The sequence below is a fragment of the Saccopteryx bilineata genome, chromosome 4 (genome assembly GCF_036850765.1).
Source record: "Saccopteryx bilineata isolate mSacBil1 chromosome 4, mSacBil1_pri_phased_curated, whole genome shotgun sequence".
In the NCBI taxonomy this organism is placed as follows: domain Eukaryota; kingdom Metazoa; phylum Chordata; class Mammalia; order Chiroptera; family Emballonuridae; genus Saccopteryx; species Saccopteryx bilineata.
The window spans coordinates 167,397,161-167,421,913 of NC_089493.1; the positions used below are offsets into that span (position 1 = coordinate 167,397,161).

Genomic DNA, 24,753 nt, shown 5'->3' on the forward strand with positions numbered 1-24,753 from the left:
ATAGCAGATCATTCGACCAAAAGCAGGGCCCCCGTAAGCCTGAGGCCCTCTTGAATGCAGGGCCATGTGTATGACTGCACAGGTGGCTCTCCCACGGACTCAGTCCTGCGTGGGAGGCAGTGGTGATTAGTATATTTAGAATTTTGTAGCCTTGGGTCAGAGGCCTAGCTCAGCAGATTGCTTTTCTAGGGGGAGACATATATGATGAGGACACAAGAGCATATTAGATCACTGGCACATTAGTTTTATGATAATCTGGAGCAGGAACCAACATTTCAGCATTTCACTGAAGTGCTGAGAACAGTGCTTTGCTCCTAAATTAGTGAGATATAATTCACATAAAATTCACCCTTTTAAAGTATATAATCCAGTGGTTTCTAGTATACTGCTCACAAAAATTAGGGGATATTTCAAAATGAATATGAAGGGCTAAAATATCCTCAAATTTTTGTGAGCAGTATATATTCCCAAAGTTGTGCAACCATCACCACTATCAAATTCCACAATATTTTCGTCTTCCAAAAGAACCCTCATACAGTCACATCCTCTGTCCTCCTTCCTCAGCCCCTGACAACCACTAACCTACTTCCTGTCTGTAAGGATTTGTCCATTCCAAACTTTTCATATAAATGGAATCATACAATTAGTGACCTTTTGTGTCTGACTTCTTTTAGTTTCTTCCACTTCAAGTTTCATTCATGTTGTATATTTGAGTTGTTTCTACCTTTTGGCCTGTGTGAATACTGCTGCTATAGCATACATATGTGTATACTATGTACAAATATAATTATACATTTGTGTGCAGTTTTTGTGGGAACATATGTTTTAATTCTCTTGGGCATGTACCTAGGAGTAGTCTTATTGTAACTCTATGTTTAACTTTTTGAGGAACTGTCAGACTGTTTTCCAAAGTTGTTACACCATTGTTACATTCCCATCAGCCTGTGTATCAGGGTTCCCATTGTTTCACATACTCATCAACACTTGTTATTACCTGTCTTTGTATTATAGCCATCCTAATGAACATAAAGTGGTTTCTCATTGTGGTTTTGATTTGCATTTTCCTGATGACTAATGATGTTGAGCATCTTTCCTTGTGTTTACTGACCATTTATATATCTTCTCTGGAGAATTTCTAGTCAGATCTTTGCCCATTTTTAAACTGAGTTGTCTTTTTATTGTCTTTGTATTGTGGGAGTTTTAAAAAATATATTCTGGGCCTGACCTGTGGTGGTGCAGTGGATAAAGCGTCGACCTGGAAATGCTGAGGTCACCGGTTCGAAACCCTGGGCTTGCCTGGTCAAGGTACATATGGGAGTTGATGCTTCCAGCTCCTCCTCTCTCCTCTCTCTCCCCCTCTCTCTTCTCTCTAAAAATGAATAAATAAAAAAATAAACTTTAAAAAAACAAACAAAAAAAATAAGAGCATCAAGAAACTAGATAATTATATATAAAAAAATGAGTGTTAGAATATATTTAAAAATATATTCTGGATATTAGACTTCTATCAGATATATGATTTGCAAATATATTCTATTCTGTGTGTTCCCTTTTCACTTTTTTTTTTTTTTTTTTGTATTTTTCTGAAGCTGAAAACGGGGAGAGACAGTCAGACAGACTCCGGCGTGCTCTGACCGGGATCCACCCGGCACGCCCACCAGGGGCTACGCTCTGCCCCCCAGGGGGTGATGCTCTGCCCCTCCGGGGCATCGCTCTGCCGCGACCAGAGCCACTCTAGCGCCTGGGGCAGAGGCCAAGGAGCCATTCCCAGCGCCCGGGCCATCTTTGCACCAGTGGAGCCTTGGCTGCGGGAGGGGAAGAGAAAGACAGAGAGGAAGGGGGGGGGGGGAGTGGAGAAGCAAATGGGCGCTTCTCCTATGTGCCCTGGCCAGGAATCGAACCCGGGTGCCCTGCACGCCAGGCCGACGCTCTACTGCTGAGCCAACCGGCCAGGGCCCCTTTTCACTTTCTTGATAGTTTTTTTAAAGCATAGAAGTTTTTAATTTTGATGAATCTAATTTATCTGTTTTCTTTTGTTGCTTGTGCTTTGGTGTCATATCTAAGAAACTATTGCCTAATCCAACTTCATGAAGATTTACTGTTACATTTTCTTCTAGGAGTTTTATAGTTAGCTTTAATTCTCACGTATATAGGCCTTTTAGTCGTTTTGAGTTAATTTTTTAATATGGCATGAGGTAGGGGAGGAGTAAATTTAATTCCCACTCAGTTTCGTGTGCCTTTTGGTAAGTTCTTGAACCCCCTAAGTTTGTTTCCTCGTTTATAAAGTGGAAATAACAAATAGTACCTAAATCATAAGGTTATAGTGAAGATTCGTAATGTACATAAAGCACTCAGCACAGTGCTTGAAGCAGCCTAATTGCTCAGTGAATGTGGTGGTTATTATTGTTATTAAATGAACAATGAGTGAATTCTTTCATCGTGGAGGTGCCAGAAAGATGGGTGACATTTTTAGGAAGGTGGAATCAGAAGAGGGGAGGGAAGCTTGCTTAAGTCTACCTGGAGGAGCAGGTCTGGGATTGTTACCAGAGTGTCCGTCCCAGATAGACCGCTGCCTCGCGATCACCTCTGGGGTTGGAAAAAATTCTAATTTCCAGGCCCTATCCCAGAACTACTGAAAGGGGCCCGCTGGGCACGGGGTCCCAGATCTGCATTTGTATCAACTTCTTCCCCCCGCTTAGCACAGTACTTTTGTGGGGCGGTGTTGTGACGGCGGTGCCGCCTACAGTGCCGCCTTCTGCCTGCGGGGGGCGGCCGAGAGGCCGGGGCGGACGCGGCGGCTGCGCAGAGCTCTGCACACTCCTCCGGAGCTGCCCCGGCGGAATCCACCTGGCTCAGCTGACAGCTCCGAAGACGGAAGAGGCGGTGCGCTGGTTGAGCCCGGCGTCTCCAGACCCGTCAGGAGAGAAGCGGTGTGCGGACTCAGGATTAGGGCGGAGAGCGGAACTTTCGGGCCCAGTACGGTGGGACGGCCGGAAGGTACGCAGGGGACCGCGCTCCGTGCGCGCAAGACAGAGAAGGGCGGCCGGGCTGGGACTTAGTGGGCTTCGGCACCCCCAAACACCGGACGGGGCGCCCCCAGCCCGGCCCGGCTAAGACCTACCCGGGGCGCTCGGAAAAAGAAGGGCGAGCCCACGCCCTGCTTCTTCGGGACCTCAACTGGTCGCACGGCGTCTCTGTGTCCAGGCGCTGGGGCAGGTAGCGAGGCTTGGGCCTGCCCCCGGTTGTAGGTGAGTCGCACAACTACGACTCTACACGCCGGTTGGTGAGCGGTGGAGGCAGCGGCGGCCGGCGGCGTGCTGACTCCAGCTCTAGAGCCCCCGCGGCGTGGAGGGGACAAGTAGGATTTTCCCAGGCCGCAGGGTAGTGGGTTCGGCTTGCCAAAACTAATAGCTGGAATTCTCTCTTGTCTGATGGCGCCGGCGTTTATTCTGGTTCCTGTGTTACAGGTGAAGAAACAGGGTGGTCTGAATCCAGCTTTAGTTATATATTAGCCGTGTGACCTTGGGCCAGAAAAGGACTTAAAATGTCATTTTTTTCATCTGTGTAATGGAAATGGTGACAGGACTTGCTTCGTGGGTTGTGGGAACCTAACAGGAATTAATGCATTTAAAGGGCTCACACGAAGTAAGAGCTCACCAAGTGTTACTGTTCTTGCTGTTACTCTGACGACCACCTTATCCTGCTTCTAGTGGGATGTGGCAGCACTGTTACTGAACCTTGTGATTCTGCTCCCCGCCTTATTTCAGCACACTACATCTCATTCCAATTTAATTCTCATTTTTTTCCAATGTCCAATTCAAGGCGCTAAGAACAATACACAAGCAAAGACTTGATTCTCGCCCTTAAATAACTTATGCAGCCAGGTAGGAGAGGAAATGTAAATTTCTGTAATGCAAGGTGGGGTATGGCAGTGTCATAGGAAAGTTTCAGTAAAAACGTTTGCTGGACTTTTAAAGACAGGCGTGATGTCTAATTAGAAATTTCTAGGCCCTGGCCGGTTTGCTCAGTGGTAAAGCGTCCACCAGGTGTATGGATGTCCGGGGTTGGATTCCTTCGCAGGTCACACAGGAGAAGCGACCATCTGCTTTTTCGCCCCTCCTCCTCTCCCTTCTCTCTCTTCCGCTCCTTCAGAGGTGTCTGGAAATCGGGTGCATTGGCCCCAGGCGCTAAAAATGGCTGGGTTGCAAGTATGGCCCCAGACGGGGTTGTCGGTTGGATCCTGGTGAGGGGTATGCGGGAATCTGTCTCTATCTCCCTTCCTCTCACTTGGAAGAGAAGAAGAAAAAAATAAGTTAAAAAAAATAAAAATAAATTTCTACATGGAGTAGGGGCTTTGGAGGTGGGTCTGTGTGGGGCAGTTGTATTAGGTGTGCTCACGGGGTTACTAGCTGCCAGCACTTTGCTTGATTAGTGTGTGAGCACATGGCAGAGGCATGTGTGCATAGCCTATATACAGAGGTGGATTAAGGTCCGTTGAGGCCCCAGGCACAGAAGAAAAAAAAAGCAAAAATAAAAATACACGTTAACCATATTTTTAAGTAAATAAAAAATATTATGTACTATTAATGTTAAAATTGCACATATGAAACCAAGCGGTGTCATTAGACAAAAGTGTAAAGTTGGGGTTTTAAGGAGCTCTTCAGAAGTTGGGGCCTAGAGCGTGCACCCCGGTGGGTCCGCAGTTAAATCCAGCTCTGCCTATATAAAGCTGTGGGTGCTTGCGCTCCAGAGAGGAGAGATGGCGGATTGCTTGCTCGCCACTATGAGAGGCCATTTTGCTGTTTGTTTGCCTGAAGGGCGGTTTCCCCTTCCTGTATGCTTGTCTGCCATTGTGAGACTTTATTAAACAGACTGGGCCAACCTTTTCCGGCTCCGCAGTTTTTCTACCATCTGCCCGAACCAATGTGAAACCGCCTGGCCTCGGCCACCGACATTATACGGTGGTTGGCAAACTCATTAGTCAACAGAGCCAAATATCAACAGTACAACGATTGAAATTTCTTTTGAGAGTCAAATTTTTAAAATTTAAACTATATAGGTAGGTACATTCCTTATCGAAGTAGCACCCGCACGTGGTCTTTTGTGGAAGAGCCACACTCAAGGGGCCAAAGAGCCGCACGTGGCTCGTGAGCCGCAATTTGCCTATTAGAATACTGAAGGGATAGAATAAGGGAAAAATGTATTTCAGCAACTTGAATTAAGGGACTGGGACCCTTATGGCAGCTTCAGAAGCTGGCGTCTGGTGTCGGTCATGAGGAACTGTTGTTGAAAGTAGGTCTTATCAGTCCTGGCTACATGTAATAATCATTCGGAGAGCTTGGATAGCTGCTGATACCTGATTTAATTGCTCAGGTGATTCTAATGCGCCGACAATATGGAAACACTAACCTAAAAGCAGAAACTCTCACCCCATTTATAAATGTTTAAAGAAGAAGAAACAAAGCTAAATTATTTTATCATCATGTACTATATCTGGTAAAATTTTTTACAATTAAATAAGGTAATTTGATAGGATCTAGTACAGTACATAATAGGTGCTCAGTAAATGTAAATTGATTCTAAATTTCATTTATAATGTATTTGGGAGTCATACATCTGAAAATCTGGTCTTAAAATTATGGTTCATATATTTTTTTATATAATTTTGGGGTGTTCATAGGAGTGTTCATAACTCATCTGTGGGCCACCCTCCCCTTCCTCCTCACTCCCTGCTCAGAAGCCTGGCTCTAAAGCATTTAAACTGAACTTAGCCTTTCTGCACCGCCCTGAGAGGGGCCCATACAGCCTTGGGAAACTTTCACAATGTCTGGAGCCCTTGATGACCTGAAACAAAGGAGGATGTTCTCAAATTCCTTGCAGCAGGAACTCACTTAGGTGGCACCAACCTTGACTTCCAAGTGGAACTGTCCATCTACAAAAGGAAAAGTGACATCATAAATGGAAGTGGACATTATAAATCTGAAGAGAACCTTCTGCTGGCAGCTCATGCCAATGTTGCCTTTGAAAACCCCGCTGGTGCTGGTGTCATATGGTCCAGGAATACTGGCCAGTGAGCTGTGCTGAAGTTTGCTGCTGCCCCTGGAGCCACTCCTATTGCTGGCTGCTTCACTCCTGCAAGCTTCAGTAACCGCATCTAGGCAGCCTTCTGGAGCCAAGACTTCTTGTGCTTACTGATCCCAGAGCTGACCACCAGCTCTCGCAGAGGCGTCTTGGTAACCGGCTGACCATTACTCTGTGTAATACAGGTTCTCTCCTGCACTCTGTGCACATTGCCATCCCTTGAAACAAAGGAGCTCACTCAGTGGGTGTTGTGATTGTTGCTAACCTGGGAAGTTCTGCGCATGCGTGGCACTATCTCCTGTGAACACCCATGGGAGGTCATGCCTGGTCTACTTCTACAGAGATCCTGAAGAGATTGAAAAGGAAGAGCTGGCTGCTGCTGAAAAGGCTGTGACCAAGAAGGATTTCAGGGTGAAAGGACTGCTCCAGCTCCTGAGGTCACTGCTGCTGCTCAACCTGAGGTCGCAGGTCTGCAGGCGTGCAGGTGGCCTCTGTGCCTGTGCAGCAGTTTCCTGCTGAAGACTGGAGCGCTAGCTTGCTGCTGAAGACTGGTCTGCAGCCCACTGCTCAGGCTACTGAATGGGTGGGAACAACTACTGAGTGGTCTTTTGCTGGTCTTCCCCAAACTCTTTTTTTTTTTTTAAATTTTTTTAAATTTATTCATTTTTAGAGAGGAGAGAGAGAGGCAGAGAGAGAGAGACAGAGAGAGAGAAGGGGGAAGGAGCTGGAAGCATCAACTCCCATATGTGCCTTGACCAGGCAAGCCCAGGGTTTCGAACCGGCGACCTCAGCATTTCCAGGTTGACGCTTTATCCACTGTGCCACCACAGGTCAGGCACTCCCCAAACTCTTAAACAGAATGGAAATAAGTTTGATGGAAAATAAACTTTCTTAAAAATGTTTTCCTGTGTGTGCACATGTGTGAATGCTTTTCTTGTTTTCACTTTGTTTTTAAACATCTTGCTGTTGTGCTTAAATTAACCTAATGTGCAGTGTCCCTGGTAGTATTAATTAGTGAGCAGGTGAGAGGAAAACCTGGAGGGGGATAGGAAATGAAGGAATAGAAGCAGCAGAAGAGGAAAGGAAAAACACAGATCCTAGACGGGTTGGGAACCTTTTTGGCCGAGAGAGCCATGAATGCCACATATTTTAAAATGTAATTCCTATAGGACTCAGAGACATGAACAAGAATGTGATGGCAATGGGGGTGGGGAGGGGAGGGGCACAAAGAAAACCAGATAGAAGGTGACAGAAGACAATTTGACTTTGGGGGAGAGGTATACAGCACAATCAAATGTCAAAATAATCTGGAGATGTTTTCTCTCAACATAGGTACCCTGATTTATCAATGTCACTGCATTAAATTTAATAAAAATATATATATTTAAAAAAATGTAATTCCATGAGAGCCATACAACGACCGGTACATTACGCATTATCCAATAAAAATTTGGTGTTGTCCCAGAGGACAGCTGTGATTGGCTCTAGCCACCCGCAGCCGTGAACATGAGTGCTAAGAAATGAATGGATTGTAATACATGAGAATGTTTTATATTTTTAACATTATTTTTTTTATTAAAGATTTGTCTGCGAGCCAGATGCAGCCATCAAAAGAGCCACATCTGACTCGTGAGCCATATGTTCCCGACCCCTGCCCTAGAACATGTTTGTCAAGGGATGTGGTATGCTATCCTCTCATGACCTTGATGGGCCTCAGCTCCTCCCAGGGCTGAATACGGCAGATAAGACCTCTCTCTTTGCTGGGTACACTTGCTGAGTACATGCAAGTGCGCCTTTGATCAAGTGGCTTGGTTAGGCTGTTCTAGGGAGAGTCATATGCAGCTACAGTTTAGGTTTGACTTTGTGTTAGGATGTGTTTGAGGTAAGAGGGAATAATGGGAATTCAGAATTTAAATTTGAAGTGGGTTCTAACACCATCTTTTGTGTTTTTTTCTGCAGATGGCAGGATTTCTATAGTATATCTAGTATGAGTTCCACATCTTGGCCTCTTATCCGACTTCAGCAGCCTCATCTCCACCGTCTGGAGAATAAATGGGATGTTTGCATGAATTACAGACTCTGAACTGAAATAGACTGCAGTGTTAATATTCTTTTCTTCTGGTTGTTATTAACAGGTATAACTGATCTCAAATGGAGCATGTCACTGTGTCTTTGATAGGGACACAGCTTAAGCAAAACCATTATCTGCTGGAACAAAATTATTTTTTGAAAATGGAATTATTTTAAATAATTCATGTCTAAATTTTGTAGTGTCACCTTTTATAATGTGAAAAACCATGTCTTAACTTTTTAGTTTTGTACATTTCAATTAAAACATTTTTTGGTTGAGAAGGAGCATATTTGCAAATGCATTTATAGTCTCAATATTTTAATTGACAGAATGGTCATTTTTTGTTGTCATTTTACTAGATAATTTTTGTAGTTTCTCATTACATTTTTTTTCACATTTAAATTGTCTGAAATTGTGGTACATCTTTTAGTCGTGATGAAAAAATACTAATTCACACTTTAATTTTGACATATTTGTGTTACCTAAAGTAATGGTAAGTCTTAAAATTGATTTGAAAAAATCTGGTATTATTCCCAAAATTTAATGTTATTTTGCTGCTTCCTCAGTTATCTAACTCTCTTATGTAGTATCTGTGTCTGTAACATTCTCTAGAATGGGGTGTTCTGAACTGGGACTAATTTTGCCCCCTCCTGGGGACATTTGGGTATGTCAGGATAGTTCTGACTGTCACAACTCTCGAGGGAGGGGGATGCTGTTGGCATTTGGTAAGTTGAAGCCACGGACGCTGTTACATATCTTACGACGTACAGGACAGCCCTATACAACAAAGTATTATTTGTTCTAAAATGTCAACAGTCCTGAGTTTGATAAAACCTGCCCTGCAGATTGCTGTGGACTTAAAATATTCATTTACTTTTAAAAATACATCAAGTGTACATTGACACCTTTAGTGGGCAAGGCACATGGTGAGGTTTAGTGGTCAAGTCTAAGTAATTTGTGATTTGTCCTTCCAAAAAATTTTTAATTATACTTTCCCCCCCTAAATCAGTCATTCCTACCTGATAAAGTCAGCAATTAGCACTACAGTCATTGGGGGGGGGGGGGAAGCTGTTACTATTGCAAAGCTACTAGAATATTAGACATATGAGACATGCAGAAAAGTGAAAATATTGATTAATCCTTTGCACTTATTTGTGAAAAACCTTTTTTTTTTAAGTGCTACTAGACTTTTCCAAAGCTGAGTCTTTTCTGTTAACTGATTTAAACGATTATCTTCAGCTCTTCAGAAAATTAAATGTCGTCAGAAGACCGAGAAGCTCAGGAGGATGAATTGCTGGCCCTGGCGAGTATTTATGATGGCGATGAATTTAGAAAAGCAGAGTCTGTCCAAGGTGGAGAAACCAGGATCTATTTGGATTTACCACAAAATTTCAAGATATTTGTGAGCGGTTAGTTAATAATATTCTCATAAGCTGATTTTTCTAAGTAAAGGTTATTCTCCATTTCTTAGTGAAACCTAAGTAATTTTTCAATTACAGTTTATGTTCAGTATTATTCTGTATTAATTTCAGATGTATAGCAGAGTGGTTAGAAAATCGTACTTTTTACAGAGTGGCCCTCCTGCTGCTTCACCTACCCCCCTGGCCCCATACATAGATATGATATTATTGACTGCATTTCCTATGCTATAATCTATATCTCTGTGGCAATTTTGTAACTACCAATTTATACTGTTTAATCCTGTCACCTTTTCACCCAGACCCCCTCTGTAATCTGTCTATATTCTCTGTATCTGTGAATCTGAAACCTAAATTATTTATCATCTTATGTTTATAGGCATTAGTGATAGATGGTATTATTACAGATTTAATGCATCTTTCTGTTTTAAGTGAAAATTGGACTGGGAGGTAAACAGTTTTCAGTTTCAGTCCACCTTTTGATTATTGAATTTGGGTTATTCTGTATATTTCATGCATCCTAATCTTTTAACTAAAAATTTATCAGCCATGAGTCATTGGCTATTAAATACGGATAATAAAAGAGGAAATGAAATAATGTGTGTGAAAACACTTGGAAGCTTTGAAGTACCATGGTAGTGGTTATTATTTAGTTTCCAGAATCATTTAAACTACCATAAACATGTGACATGTGCTATTACTCTGTGACCCTTTGCTTAGGGGGAAAAAGCCTTTATTTGATTCAGACTTTTACAGAAGACTTTGATGCACACTTTCTCAAATGTTTCTACTATAAAGGTGTTGAGAAAAGAAAGTGTGATGATTTAAAATGAAACTTTGTGAAAGTGTTGTGTGCTGTATCTTGCCCTCAAATCTGAGATCATTGTATTGGCACAAATCATCCCAACTATGATTTATGAGTAGTTGAGACATGCTGGTTTAAGATGGTCATGGCTCTTTGATAGAAATAAACATCCTTTTCTCTAGATTGTATCTCTAATCATTACTGTAAAACAACAACAAAAGGAAACATTGTATATTACTTGCTCATTAGTGTTAGGAATTGTACTCAAAAGTATATACAAGATAAATTGTTTATCTTCATTATAAATCTCATGGTGTTTAGCAGATTTTCCAAGGGTTTACAAGATTTATTTTTAAAGGTGGCGGCTACGAAGTTAAATTCAGGAAATAGTGCTTTGGGGGAGGGTTTTTATCCCCTCAACAAAAGCATTGAATCTTTCTTGAGCACTGCTCAGCAGTAATGGACACTCAAGTGTTGACCCACTGATCCTTTCTAATCTTTGTTTTTGGTTCAGGCAATTCAAATGAGTGTCTCCAGAATAGTGGCTTTGAACACACCATTTGCTTTCTGCCTCCACTTGTGCTGAACTTTGAACTGCCACCAGATTATCCATCCTCCTCCCCACCTTCATTCACACTTAGTGGCAAATGGCTGTCACCAACTCAGGTTAGACCCGAAACTTAATTTCTGCTATCCATTTTTAGAAACTTAAAAAAATCATCTTTAATTGAAGACTACCTTGATCTTGACTTCAGTGCATGAAGAACAAATGGCTTTGATGTTGTAATTTTTCCCTTGCCTTCATCAATCCTAATGTTAATGAATTGAAAATGTTTGGTGTTTTAGAAAGGAATGGCAGTAATTAAAATGATTAATCACTTATGAATTGTGGTGGGAGTACTTTCTAATCAAGTATATTGTTTCTTTTCTTGTCTTACTATTTTTCCATTTAATCTGTATTGTGATGAAACTATAAGGTCCTCATTTTCCTTAGATGTTGGAATTACTCTTTTTTTCTTAGTTTCTTATGCATTCCTTAAGAGAAAGATTTAATTATAATTAGGAAGACAAAATTGAGCTAATATAGATAGAATAAACAAACTTCCCAAGTGACTATATAACTGCTTTTCTTTTTTAAAATCTGTATAATAAGAAAAAATACTTGTTGACTTGTCTCTCACATAGATGTAATTACATTCAAATAGAAATGTACACTGCTCACAAAAATGAGGGGATCAGGGAACGTGCAGACACTCCAGTACTTTCAGCCTTTCGTATAGTGCATTTTCACCAATGAAATAAAAGTTGGTTTTGCATCTCATTTGATATTCAAACAACTTTCTTTGACTTGTTTGCTTTTTTGAGGTTCTTGTTTAATTAAAAAATAAACACTTCTTTTTTTTCCTTATTGCTTCATATTCATTTTGAAATATCCCCTAACTTTTCTGAGCAGTATGTATGATTCCTGTAGATAGCTTGTGAAGGTTTGAGACCTTATGAGCCATCATTTCCTTCCAGTTATATTTCTTTCCAAGTAACAAACAACTCTTGACTGAGATGTAAGTATGACTTAAAGCTAATATAAAGTGTTCTGGGATAGATAATGCATTAATAGCAGTTACTTTTCTAGAAGTCATGATAAAGATTGCTCGGTTGATGAATATTAAGACAAAAGTTGTCAGTTACTGACCATAAGGAACAGCTTGTCAGTTTTTCCTTTCTGACCAGGTAGTTTTGAATCCCCCTTTTGTCCCTGCCCCAACAGTCTAATCTTTTAGATGAGAGTGCTTTTATAAAATTGAGGTTTAAGGACAAAATTAAATTTTAATAAAAATATAATACATATAAAATAACTGTGCCAGAGAGAATCCATGCTAGACACTGAGTTATCTGGCCACTTTCCAATAGTAAGTCTGTTTGACATTTAGATCACTGACAGTTGACTGAATTATTTAGATATTTATAGTGCCATTTCTCAAGAGAGCTCTTGATACTTTACATCCATGCATATGTATGCATGCATATACAGTCATGCATGAACAACACAGGACAGATTAATTGGCTGTGTGGTTGTAGTTTCGGATTCCAGCCATATATTGCAATAGAATCTACTTAATGCTGGCTTGGAGTCCATAGGGAGAGTAGAGTTGTTCATTATTTTGGGTTATATAGGTAAAATTACAGTATATAAACTTACATATGTAAAATTACAGTTTCTAAAATTGCAGTAGGGTTTTCTATCAAATAAACATTTTGTGTATATAATTGACTTTTAATTGGCCTCCTATGCTCCTTCTTGGATTGGTTCTTGTTTGTTGCTGGGCCTTGATTCCTTGGCATTATGAATTTCACCTGTTGACAGGGAAGTTGACACAGGGACCTTTCATTGCATTAGGGTTGGTAAATAGCAGAAAAGTAGGTTTAGTTTTCTTGTGTTTTCCATTATTCCTCCACCAATATATATACATAGACAGTCTCTTTCCTCTTCCTCTTTATGTTTCCCCCTTGCATTTATGTGTATCCTAGAGGCCTCTTGAGAAGGGGCTAGAGAAGAAGATGAAGAAAAATAGTTTCTTTATTGGACTTGGTGGCTCAAACAAAGCTCAGAGCTTCTTTTTAATGTTTATTCCATCTTACAGCTTTCAGCAGGTTTCTAAAAAGTGGTTGATCTCATAAGCATATTCATGTAAATATAGGAAAGCATGAGTTGTCTAATCTTTTTTTGCTTTTTCAATTAAGTGAGAAGCAGGGAGGCAGAGACAGACTCCCGCATGCACCCCAACCAGGATCCACCTGGCAACCCACTTGCCAGGTGATGCTCTGCCCATCTGGGGCTGCTGCTTTGTTGCTCAACAACCGAACTATTTTAGCACCTGAGGTGAGGCCATGGAGCCATCCTCAACACCCAGGGCCAGCTTACTGAAACTGTGGGCCATGGCTGTGGGAGGGGGAGAGAAAGAGGGAGGAGTGGAGAAGCAGATGGGCGCTGCTCCTGTGCACTCTGATCAGGATTGAACCAGGAAAGTGAACTTAATTCATGGCAGCCAAACCATGTTGAGGGTTTGTAATCATGTCCAGCTTCAGTATCAGTCTGCCTGCCTCCATTCACCAGGATCTGGTATAAGCCCTAGTTACTCAGTTAAAACCAGCTTGGAAATCTGAGTAACAAGGACTCTGAGGTTGGAGCCTGTTACTGAGTCTTTTCCCATGAGTTGGCTTTTTGATAGAACTGCAATTTAGAATTAATTTTAAAACTTTTAAACTGTTCTCTTTCTAACCACTATTGCAGGTACGTACAGGGCTAGGACTCCACAGAAATAGAAATAGTTCATTTTAGAACTGGATCTTTTTCTCCTACATGAGGTATATAGCAATACTAACATAACAATGAAAGAACAGAAAAAGTCCTCCGTTCGGTGGCACATATGTATACCTAGTTCTACATCTTGTGAAGTTGTACTGTCTCTCTTGTTTTCATGGTACTTCCTTTAGCTTCCTGTAGGAGCCTACCTTAAAGATTTCAAGGGAAATCAGTTGAAGGCATTGTGGTCTTTCAAACTCACCAGCATCCTCATGTGTTTTCTCCTAGCTCTCTGCTCTCTGCAAGCACTTAGACAACCTGTGGGAAGAACACCGTGGCAGTGTGGTCCTGTTTGCTTGGATGCAGTTTCTTAAGGAAGAGACCCTAGGGTACCTGAATATTGTCTCTCCTTTTGAGCTCAAGATTGAGTCTCAGAAAAAAGTTCAGAGAAGGAAGGCTCAAGCCTCTGCCAACACAGAGCTAGATTTTGGAGGAGCTGCTGGATCTGATGTAGACCAAGAGGAAGCTGCGGACGAGAGAGCTGTGCAGGATGTGGAATCATTGTCAAGTCTGATCCAGGAAATCTTGGACTTTGATCAAGCTCAGCAGATAAAATGCTTTAATAGTAAATTGTTCCTGTGCAATATCTGTTTCTGTGAGAAGCTGGGTAGTGAATGCATGTACTTCTTGGAGTGCAGGCATGTGTACTGCAAAGCCTGTCTGAAAGACTACTTTGAAATCCAGATTAGAGATGGCCAAGTTCAATGCCTCAACTGCCCAGAACCCAAGTGCCCTTCTGTGGCCACTCCTGGTCAGGTAACTCTTTATTGACAGCTGCTTTCTAATATTTTTTACAAAGAGAGACCTTCTTTTTTTTTAAATTTTATTTATTCATTTTTAGAGAGGAGAGAGAGAGGGAGAGAGAGAAACAGAGAGAGAGAAGGGGGGGAGGAGCTGGAAGCATCAACTCCCATATATGCCTTGACCAGGCAAGCCCAGGGTTTCGAACCGGCAACCTCAGCATTTCCAGGTCGATGCTCTATCCACTGCGCCACCACAAGTCAGGCAAGAGAGACCTTCTTAGGAACTTCCTTGATAAGGGCTCATCAGTGCATTGTGAGGCCTTGGAGCCAGCCCACAAGTTGTTTCACTGTATTCATCAAGAATGCTGTGGTTTTGCTTTCTCATTTAAGCATACATGAATGCTTCCTTTGGGCCCTGGTCTGTTAGCTCAGTTGGTTAGAATGTTGTCCTGAAACGTCAAGGTTGTGGGTTGGGTCCCCTGTTAGTGCACATACAGGAAGCAACCAGTGAATGCACGACTAAGTGGAACAACAAATGAATGCTTTTCTCTCTCCCCCTCTGTATCCCTCTTTCCCTCTTTTCTTCTTCCCCCTTCTTACCTTGCCCCCTATCTCTGTCTTCTAAAATCAGTCTATCTATAAAATAAGTAAGTAAATAAATAAATGTTTCCTTTGCTCGGAATGGGCAATCTTCCATAGGGACGAACAAACATTGGAAAATATAAAGTAATTCTGGTGACTTAATTTATGTATTTACTAGGATGCCATCAACTTTAGGGAATCATTAGCCTGTTTTTGTGTGAGGTTGGGATTTGAAAGGGATATCCCTCGGATTGTTTAACCAAATCATTTACAGGCTTCAACCCTGCTTGGTGTGATTTTTAAAAAATCAAACTAAATGTACCTATTTAAAGTGTACAGTTTGCTTAGTTTTGATGAATGTATAGATCAAGACAGAGACTTGCCATACTTGGTTTCATTTTTATTTTTCACAAAGAGAAAGATAGGGACAGATAGAAGGGAGAGAGATGAGAAGCATCAATTCTTCATTGCAGCTCCTTAGTTGTTCAGATTGCTTTCTCATATGTGCCTTAACTGGGGGGGGGGGGTGCTAGAGCAAGGGGTCACAGCAGAACGAGTAACCCCTTGCTCAAGCCAGCGATCTTGGGCTCAAGCCATCAACCTTGGGCTTCAAGCCAGCGACCATGGGGTCATGTCTATGATTCCACACTCAAGCCAGTGACCCTGTGCTCAAGCTGGTGAGCCCGTGCTCAAGCCGGCGACCTCAGGGTTTTGAACCTGGGTCCTCTGCATCCTAGTCTGATGCTCTATCCACTGTGCCACCACCTGGTCAGGCTGGTTTAATCTTAAAGTGAGGTGTAGGAAGTTCAATTTATAGGCATCTTAATTTGTACCAGTAGCCCAAGGATATCTCAGGATCAGAAATGGTTGGGAAATTGTCAGACTTATGTGTTTTAAAATATTTTCCTTTAGGTCAAAGAGCTAGTGGAAGCAGAGTTATTTGCTCGTTATGATCGGCTTCTTCTCCAGTCCACTCTGGACCTGATGGCAGACGTGGTGTACTGCCCCCGCCCATGCTGCCAGTTGCCTGTGATGCAGGAGCCTGGCGGCACCATGGGCATCTGCTCCAGCTGCAATTTTGCCTTCTGTACCTTGTGCAGATTGACCTACCATGGCGTCTCTCCATGTAAGCTCACTGCTGGTAAGTGGTAACTGTGAACTCGGTTCCCCTTGCCCCTTTCCCTCCAAAACAAAAAATGAAACAACCCTAAAACTTAATCACTCCAGTTTTCCATTTAGAAGTGTTCATTCAACAGATAGTTTTGTGTTAGTACTGTCCTAGTTTCTGTGGCTATATTAGTGACCAGATGCCCTCATGGGACTTAATGGAGGAGACTGACAACATAAATAAGAATATCAGATGTGAGGAAGTGCTAAGGAGGAAAAAGAAATTAAACAGAGACAGGATATGCAATGTTCTGAAGGGAAAGGGCTTGGGATTTTACTTTGGGAAGTCAGGGAAGGCTCACTGGCAAGGGGATTTGAGTAAAGACTTGAAGGAAAGCAGGAAAGAAGCCACACGGGTATCAGGAGAACAACAGTTCAGGGAAGGAATGCAAGGTACTTTGCATCTATGAACATGTAATAATGGAGATCCTGGTTGGCAGATGTGTAGCTGTCACATCTGTCTGATCCATCATTGAGTGCTTCCTCATTGAGCTCAGGGAGGCCTCTGAATGTTCCTCAACACAGCACTTCAAAAAGCCACCCACTATTGAAATAGGCACAAGAGGTGAAACCTGTTTGCCATTTCTAATCTACATAAGGACTGAGAAATCAAGCCCTTGGTATCAATTTAAGTGGACTTTGGTGACTTAGCCTTTCTCAGACTAACAGCGATGATGATAATAGGGTTATTGCAAGGAAGAAATGTTGTATTGTAGCGCCTTTCAAAGTTGTTCCAGTTGGTATACTGGTCTGTGAGAAGATAAATATAGAATTGAAAGTCAGGATTTGAAACTTTTATAGCACGAATGATGCTGACATAGTGGAAAATCAGTATCTGTTTCAACCTTTGCGTTTTTTAGATAAGTCAAACCTAACTGTTTACTACTAGTTGCACAAATAAGTCAACATGAATAAGTCAGAATTAAAGGAAAAAGATAACCTACCACTTTTAGCAAGTCCAGCTTTTCTAGTTGGAGAATTCCTTTTCATTTTTTGTCATTTGCGCATGTCAAATTTTGACCTAGTTATAACCTAAATATATGTTTCTTTTCTAAATTTTATAATGTATATCTTAATTGAGCTGTAGCCAGCCTAACTGTAAGTTTTTAATAACTGAGTATTATGTCATCAATGGTTCTTTCACACATAATTATTCCCTTGGACATTTAATTGTTTACCATTATTATATGCATTTTCATGTACATAACTACTTCAGATTATTTCCTTATGATAAAGTCCCAGGCATAGCATTATTGAGTAGTCAAAGGTTATGGCCATTTGTAATGGTTTTTAATCAGTATTGCAAAGTTGTATAAAAGTTAATTTTCCATTTCACTTTCTAGAGAAATTAATAGACTTACAAAATGAATACCTGCAAGCAGATGAAGCCAGTAAAAGATTTTTGGAACAGAGGTATGGTAAGAGGGTGATTCAGAAGGCGCTGGAAGAAATGGAAAGTAGGGAGTGGCTAGAAAAGAACTCGAAGAGCTGCCCATGCTGTGGGACTCCCATAGAGGTAAACACACTAGCAGGCATGTTATGATCGTCTCAAGAAGCCTATTAACGGTAATTTTATGAGTAATTAAGAAAACACTCTTGGTATTTGTTAAACTTTCTTACTTGGAAGATGCAAAGCTACTGTTATCAACCTTAAACATATGTAGATGTCCCCCCCCCTTTTTTTTTTTTTTTTTTTGTATATTTCTGAAGCTGGAAACAGAAGAGACAGTCAGACAGACTCCCGCATGCGCCCAACCGGGATCCACCCGGCACACCCACCAGGGGGCGAAGCTCTGCCCACCAGGGGGGATGCTCTGCCCCTCCAAGGCGTCGCTTGTTGCGACCAGAGCCACTCTAGCGCCTGGGGCAGAGGCCAAGGAGCCATCCCCAGCGCCCAGGCCATCTTTGCTCCAATGGAGCCTCAGCTGCGGGAGAGGAAGAGAGAGACAGAGGAAGGAGAGGGGGAGGGGTGGAGAAGCAGATGGGCGCTTCTCCTGTGTGCCCTGGCCGGGAATCGAACCCGGGACTTCCGCACGCCAGGCCGATGCTCTACCACTGAGCCAACCGGCCAGGGCCATAGATGTCCCTTTTTAAAGTGCTTTCATACAGTGACAATTTGTTCTCACATCATATCCGCCTCAAAATTGAATGGGTTATGAGGAGGTCCTAATAGAGCTACAGTCAACTCTTAACTCATCTATGTGATTAAAAGAATAATAATAATAATCACTTGACCAGGCAGTTGCGCAGTGGATAGAGCGTCGAACTGGGATGCGGAGGACCCAGGTTCAAGACCCTGAGGTCGCCAGTTTGAGCGCGGGCTCATCTGGTTTAAGCAAAGCTTACCAACTTGGATCCAAGGTCGCTGCTAGTTTGAGCAAGGGGTTACTTGGTCTGCTGAAGGCCCACAGTCAAGGCACATATGAGAAAGCAATCAATGAACAACTAAGGTGTCACAACGAAAAACTGATGATTGATGCTTCTCATCTCTCTTTGTTTCTGCCTGTCCCTATCTGTCCCTCTCTCTGACTCTCTCTCTGTCTCTGTAAAAAAAACCCAAACAACCCCCCCCCCAAATCAAGCCTACCTGACCAGGTGGTGGCACAGTGGATAGAGCATCAGACTGGGATGCAGAGGACCCAGGTTTGAAGCCCTGAGTGTGCTGGCTTGAGCGTGAGATCATAGACATGACCCCATGGTTGCTGGCTTGAGCAAGGAGTCACTCGCTCTACTGTAGCCCCCCAATCAAGGCACCTATGAGAAAGCAATCAGTGAACAACTAAGGTGCTGCAATGAAGAATTGAAGCTTCTCATCTCTCTGCTTGCCTGTCTGTCCCTATCTGCCCCTCTCTCTCTTTCTGTCTCTGCCACTGTCTCTCACACACACACACTAAGCTTGACTTCTCCTCAGAACTAGTTATCCTGGAATGTAACATGCCTATTAAACAAGTATATGCTTAGGAAATGGAGACATTTTCTCATTAATCTGAGCTAAAATAGATAACATTGCTTCTTGACAAAATCTTAATGTTTTAAAATCGAAACCGGCCCTGGCCGGTTGGCTCAGTGGTAGAGCGTCAGCCTGGCGTGTGGGAGGGGTTCGATTCCCAGCCAAGGCACACAGGAGAGGCGCCCATCTGCTTCTCCACCCTTCCCCCTTCTCCTTCCTCTCTGTCTCTCTCTTCCCCTCCCACAGCCAAGGCTCCATTGGAGCAAGGTTTGCCCGGGCGCTGAGGATGGCTCTGTGGCCTCTGCCTCGGGCGCTGGAGTGGCTCTGGTTGTGGCAGAGCGACGCCCCAAGATGGGCAGAGCATCGCCCCCTGGTGGGCATGCCGGGTGGATCCTGGTCTGACTTCCTCCCCGTTTCCAACTTTGGAAAAATAAAAATAAAAAATTTAAAATCGAAATATATCTTTGTATCTCATTCTACTGTTTCAGTCCATTACAGGAGTCATCCCTTATGTGTACTGTGTTTTTTTCTTCCAATAAAGGGTGGGCAAAAGGAGGTTCACGGTTCATATGGAAAATAATAGTACAATAGCTGATAAATAAATAATAATACAAGAATAAACTGTTCTGTGTACTGTACTCACAACTCTAAACCTCCTTTTGCTCCACTCTGCATGTTTGATTTGTATCTAGAGTTTATCAGAAGAGAACTTGCTAAGTATCTACTTAACACACTTTCTATTTTACTTGTACTGCAAAAAAGTAAGCATTAAGCCTGACCAGGTGGTGGCGCAGTGGATAGAGCGTCGGACTTGGATGCAGAGAACCCAGGTTCGAGACCCCAAGGTCGCCAGCTTGAGCACGGGCCCATCTGGTTTGAGCAAAAAGCCCACCAGCTTGAGCCCAAGGTCACTGGCTCCAGCAAGGGGTTACTTGGTCTGCTGAAGGCCCGTGGTCAAGGCACATATGAGAAAGCAATCAATGAACAACTAAGGTGTTGCAACGTGCAATGAAAAACTAATGATTGATGCTTCTCCTCTCTCTCCATTCCTGTCTGTCTGTCCCTGTCTATCCCTCTCTCTGACTCACTCTCTGTCTCTGTAAAAAATAAAAAAAATTAAAATTAAAAAAAAAAAGTAAGCATTAAATAGTCATCCATGTGTTACCGTGTAACTGAGCCCAGTCTGAGAAGAGGGCTAGGAGAGACTGCCTTACTGAATGAATCCTTTTGGCATGTGCGCTTCTCTTGCTTTCACAGCCTTGATATTTTTCCCTTTCTGTCTTTCCCACCAGAAATTAGATGGATGTAACAAGATGACATGTACTGGCTGTATGCAGTATTTCTGCTGGATCTGCATGGGTTCTCTCTCTAGAGCAAACCCGTATAAACATTTCACTGATCCTGCTTCCCCGTGTTTTAACCGGTACGTACACACAGAATTCCCCAGGTGCCACAGCAGTGTTTGGCCCTGAATGTGCAGACTACAGATCCAATGTTTGACTTGGTGCTTTGCTTATTAGAGAATTCTCTTACACATTTTCTTATATATATGCAGTTTTATACTATTTTCTTGAAAATGAGTTTTATGATGTAAATTTTCTTTTTTTTAATTCTCCTTACCTTTTTATTGTAAAAGTTTTCAAATAGAAATGTTGAAAGGATAGGCCTATGAATAGTAGGGTAATGAAATGTCCACCAAAATTAAAATTGATAGTGTTTTGCCATATTTGTCCTCTAACTTTTTTGCTGAACTCTTCCCTAAGTTGGAGATATGATGCTTCGTCTCTAAATACTTCCACGTTTATGGCCTTAGATAAGAAAATTCTACATAACAATAATACTTTTAAAAATTAATGACAATCAGCCTGACCTGTGGGGGCTCAGTGGATAAAGTATTGACTTGGCATGCTGAGGTCGCCAGTTCGAAACCTTGGGCTTGCCTGGTCAAGGCACATGTGGGAGTTGATGCTTCCTGCCCCTCCCCCTATTCTCTCTCTCTCTCTCTCCTCTAAAATGAATAAATAAAATCTTTTAAAAATTTTAAAAATTAACGACAATCATGTTATCATCTAAAGTTTCCCAATTATCCCTTAAAATATCTTTTAAAGTTGTTTTATGAACCAGGATCTGATTGAGTTCAGTCGTTTTATTTGGTTCTGTCTCCTTAGTTCCTTCATGTAACATTTTGCCTACCTTTTTTAATATATGTTGAGGAGAATTTTGACTTTTTGAAAAGTCTAGACCAGTTCCCTATATAACATCTTACAACATTGTAGAGTTTTGTTTCTCCATGGTATCTTTTAATTTGTTTCTCTGTCCTGTGTTCTATAAACTAAAAGTTAGGTCTAGACAGAAGTTGGATTAGATTTAGAGTCTTTTTTTTTTTCTTAAAGATTTTATTGCCCTGGCCAGATGGCTCAGTTGGTTAAAGCATCATTCCGAAGTGCAAAGGTTGCTGGTTTGATCCTTGGTCAGGGCCCATACAGGAATAGATGTTCCTGTCTCTTTCCTGCTCTCTCCTTTCTCTTCTCTAAAGTCAGTTAAAAAGAGAAATTTAATTATTGGCTTTAGAGGGAGGAGAGAGAGAAAGGTAGGGGGAGGAGGATGAGGAGAAGGAAGCACCAACTCGTCTCTCGTATGTGCCTTGACCAGGCAAGCCCAGGGTTTCAAACTGGTGACCTCAGGTCGACACTTTATCCACTGTGCCACCACAGGTCAGGCCAAAGTAACATTTTTGAAAATAATACTTCTAAGTGATCCATGGGGATTCCTTGGCCCAGTGTGAATATCCTGATCTCCACTCACTCCAAATTCAGCATCAGTTGATTAGATGATCTTTGTTAATAGGCATCTACATAGTACATACTGTCATTGGTGTTATGAGACTGTCAGAGAAATTAAACAACCTTTATACATGAACCATTGGAAGTTTAGTGTTGAAATCTGCTTAAATTTTAGGTGACATAAGGGAAGGAAGGCAAGTTGGCAGCTATAAAAAGTTCTACAAATGGAGAGTACAAGGACCATGAAGAAAGAATGGAGTGATTAGTATGCAATAGTTACTGTCTCTTAAAAGAAATCAACTTCTAGATTGTCTGACTTCCCTAGTTTTGGCTTATTCCACACATTGTATACATTGATTACCGGTTTTGTGTTACTCATCTTCCATTATTGTTTCTCATTGGCCCTAGAGAATTTGTCTGGATCCTAAGAGGACTATTCTTATAAACTTCAAGGTAGCTTGTTCAGAGGGACCCATATTTTAGTCCTCCTCAGTGGAAGATTAAAAGAAAGAAAAAAGATAATGATGTTAATAGAAGAGAACAGAAAGTTGTGTTTTTTTAATGTTTATTTTATTGAATTTAGAGGGAGGGCCTGACCAAGGTGGTGGCACAGTGGATAGAGCGTTGGACTGGGATGCAGAGGACCCAGGTTCAAGACCCCAAGGTTGCCAGCTTGAGTGCAGGCTCATCTGGTATGAGCAAAGCTCACCAGCTTGGACCCAAGGTCGCTGGCTTGAGCAAGGGGTCACTCGGTCTGCTGTAGCCCTCCGGGTCAAGGCATATAAGAGAAAGCAATCAATGAACAACTAAGGTGTCGCAACGAAAAACTAATGATTGAAGCTTCTCATCTCTCTCTGTTCCTGTCTGTCCCTATCTATCCCTCTCTCTGACTCTCTCTCTCTGTGAAAAAAAAAAAAAAAAGAATTTAGAGGGAGGAAAGGAGTGAGCAGGAGAGAGACAGGAGCAACTTCTGTACTTCAGGAAGATGCTCTAATCAAGGGAGGTATCCAGGCAGGGCTACAAAGTATTTTTGAGAAAGGGAAAGAAATCATTTATAGTTTCTTCCAAATTTATAACATTGTACCTTACATTTTTCCAGGTTGTTCCATGCCGTGGATGTTAATGGAGATATTTTGGAAGATGAGATTGAAGACTAGTTAATTCCTACTGCTCAAGATATGGAAGTGAAATGGTTTGCCCTAATCTTTGTTGAGTATATAGAGTAACTTTGCAGGATATTTAGGGTTACTATTCATTCACTATTCCAGTGTAGCAGATAAGAATGAGGTTTATATTTTCATGTGGTACTACTGATTAAGGCATGTTCGTACATTTTTCAGTGTAACATAATTGAGAAAATTATAAGCCAAAGGTTCAGAAAATGAAAACTAGAGAATATTAAATATTACTATGTTCCCAAAGCTCTGAATAATTAAGTTTTAATATTTATTTTCTTCCACAAGCTTGAGGTAAGGAAAGGGGTCGAGAGTTAACTTATGGGCCTTTTTATCTCTGAGAAGCATCCCTGTAAGACATTCTGTGGGAGTCCCCTCAGTACCACTCCTTACAGCTGGGGTGGGGAGGAACCTTATTAAAATTATACCGAGATCCTGATCTCACTCCATGTTACATTCCTTCTAACCTAAATTTCTGCTAAGTTCTCTGTGGAGGGAGCCCTTTATAACTGATTGGATGGCCCAGTGTCATTTTGGTCTATTGCTTTTCGGAATAGAAATTTCTAATTTTAAAAATATTTTTAATACCACAAACACTGTGGGTCGCCTGATATTTGTCAGTGGTATATAGTCCACTGGTTTTGAGCCACATCTATTAGTTGATGACACTGGCTCAGAAGAATTCCAGTCCTGTTTGGCTTTCCTGGGCAGTAGAGCAAAGATTCAAAACAACTTGTCTTTGCTGCCTTTCACCCTACATTCTCCCTTTTTACCCTCTCCCAGCCTTCTGTGGGTAAGGACAATTTTAATATCAACCCCAGAAGCTCTTATTTTTATTTCCTCTGTTGGAATAGGAGAAAGCCTAATAAATTCCCAACCTGAACAGGCTGAGCTTTCTTTAATTATCTGCTCTTTCAACTCCACCCCAAGTTCTTTTTACAGGTCTTCTCTAGTAGCTTCAGGAATTGGGTTCCCCACTCTTCTTGCAACAGCGCTGTTTTGGGGGATAATTTTGGCTTGCCTAGATCCCTATTTCTGGGTTTTGTTGGCTTTTTGAAAAATTGTCTTTCCTTTTGGTTTGGTGAGTGGTTTGGTAGCAAATTAAGATTTATTTTTTTTAAAGGACAGAAGTCATCTGCAGCTGTAAAAATGTTCTTTTTACCAACTTGTCATTGAAAATTGGGAATCACTTTTAACTATTTTATGTGTATATCCAAAGAGTCAGCAGTGACTGTTTCTGGATTGTTAATGAGGATGCTTAATCTTAAAAATAAAAATAATTAAGAAATTGTCTTAAAACTAGAACAGAGTTGCTGATATGTGTTCTGTGGTCAAGGGCTTGTAAAGTCTTTATTTTGAGGCATGAGTTAGCTCATTTTAAGTTTTGGGTAGAGTACTTTTGTCTCTTAGTAAAATGAAAGATTGAGGTAACCCACTGAGTGCCCTAGAAACAAAGGAGTTTGAAGGTCGGTATATCAAGAAAGTAAATAAAGAGTTTTGAATCTAGCTTAATTTCATGAAGGCCATTTTTACAAGTGGGCTGAGACTTGCCATAAATTGACAAGAACCTCTTGAGTCCTTTTGGTGAGTGAGAGCAGAGTCCCAATGCAGACTGCC

General features: G+C 41.7%; 1 protein-coding gene and 1 pseudogene across 5 annotated transcripts in view; both read left to right on the forward strand.

The window, feature by feature from the left end:
* The first annotated feature begins 2,844 nt into the window (after positions 1–2,844).
* The window catches only part of RNF14 (ring finger protein 14), a 28,947-nt gene continuing 7,038 nt past the window's right edge, over positions 2,845–24,753 (forward strand). The window contains exons 1-10 of one of the 5 annotated variants that reach the window (XM_066272812.1): positions 3,006–3,248; positions 6,752–6,911; positions 8,041–8,216; positions 9,392–9,561; positions 10,890–11,041; positions 13,965–14,492; positions 15,974–16,202; positions 17,572–17,744; positions 20,471–20,601; positions 23,061–24,441. In XM_066272812.1, coding sequence (XP_066128909.1) covers positions 9,408–9,561; positions 10,890–11,041; positions 13,965–14,492; positions 15,974–16,202; positions 17,572–17,744; positions 20,471–20,601; positions 23,061–23,118 — 1,425 coding nt within the window. In that variant the 5' untranslated portion in view covers positions 3,006–3,248; positions 6,752–6,911; positions 8,041–8,216; positions 9,392–9,407 and the 3' untranslated portion in view covers positions 23,119–24,441. The other 4 variants (XM_066272811.1, XM_066272810.1, XM_066272809.1 and 1 more) reach the window with 4 other exon arrangements.
* On the forward strand, positions 5,601–8,226 carry LOC136335598 (small ribosomal subunit protein uS2 pseudogene; annotated as a pseudogene).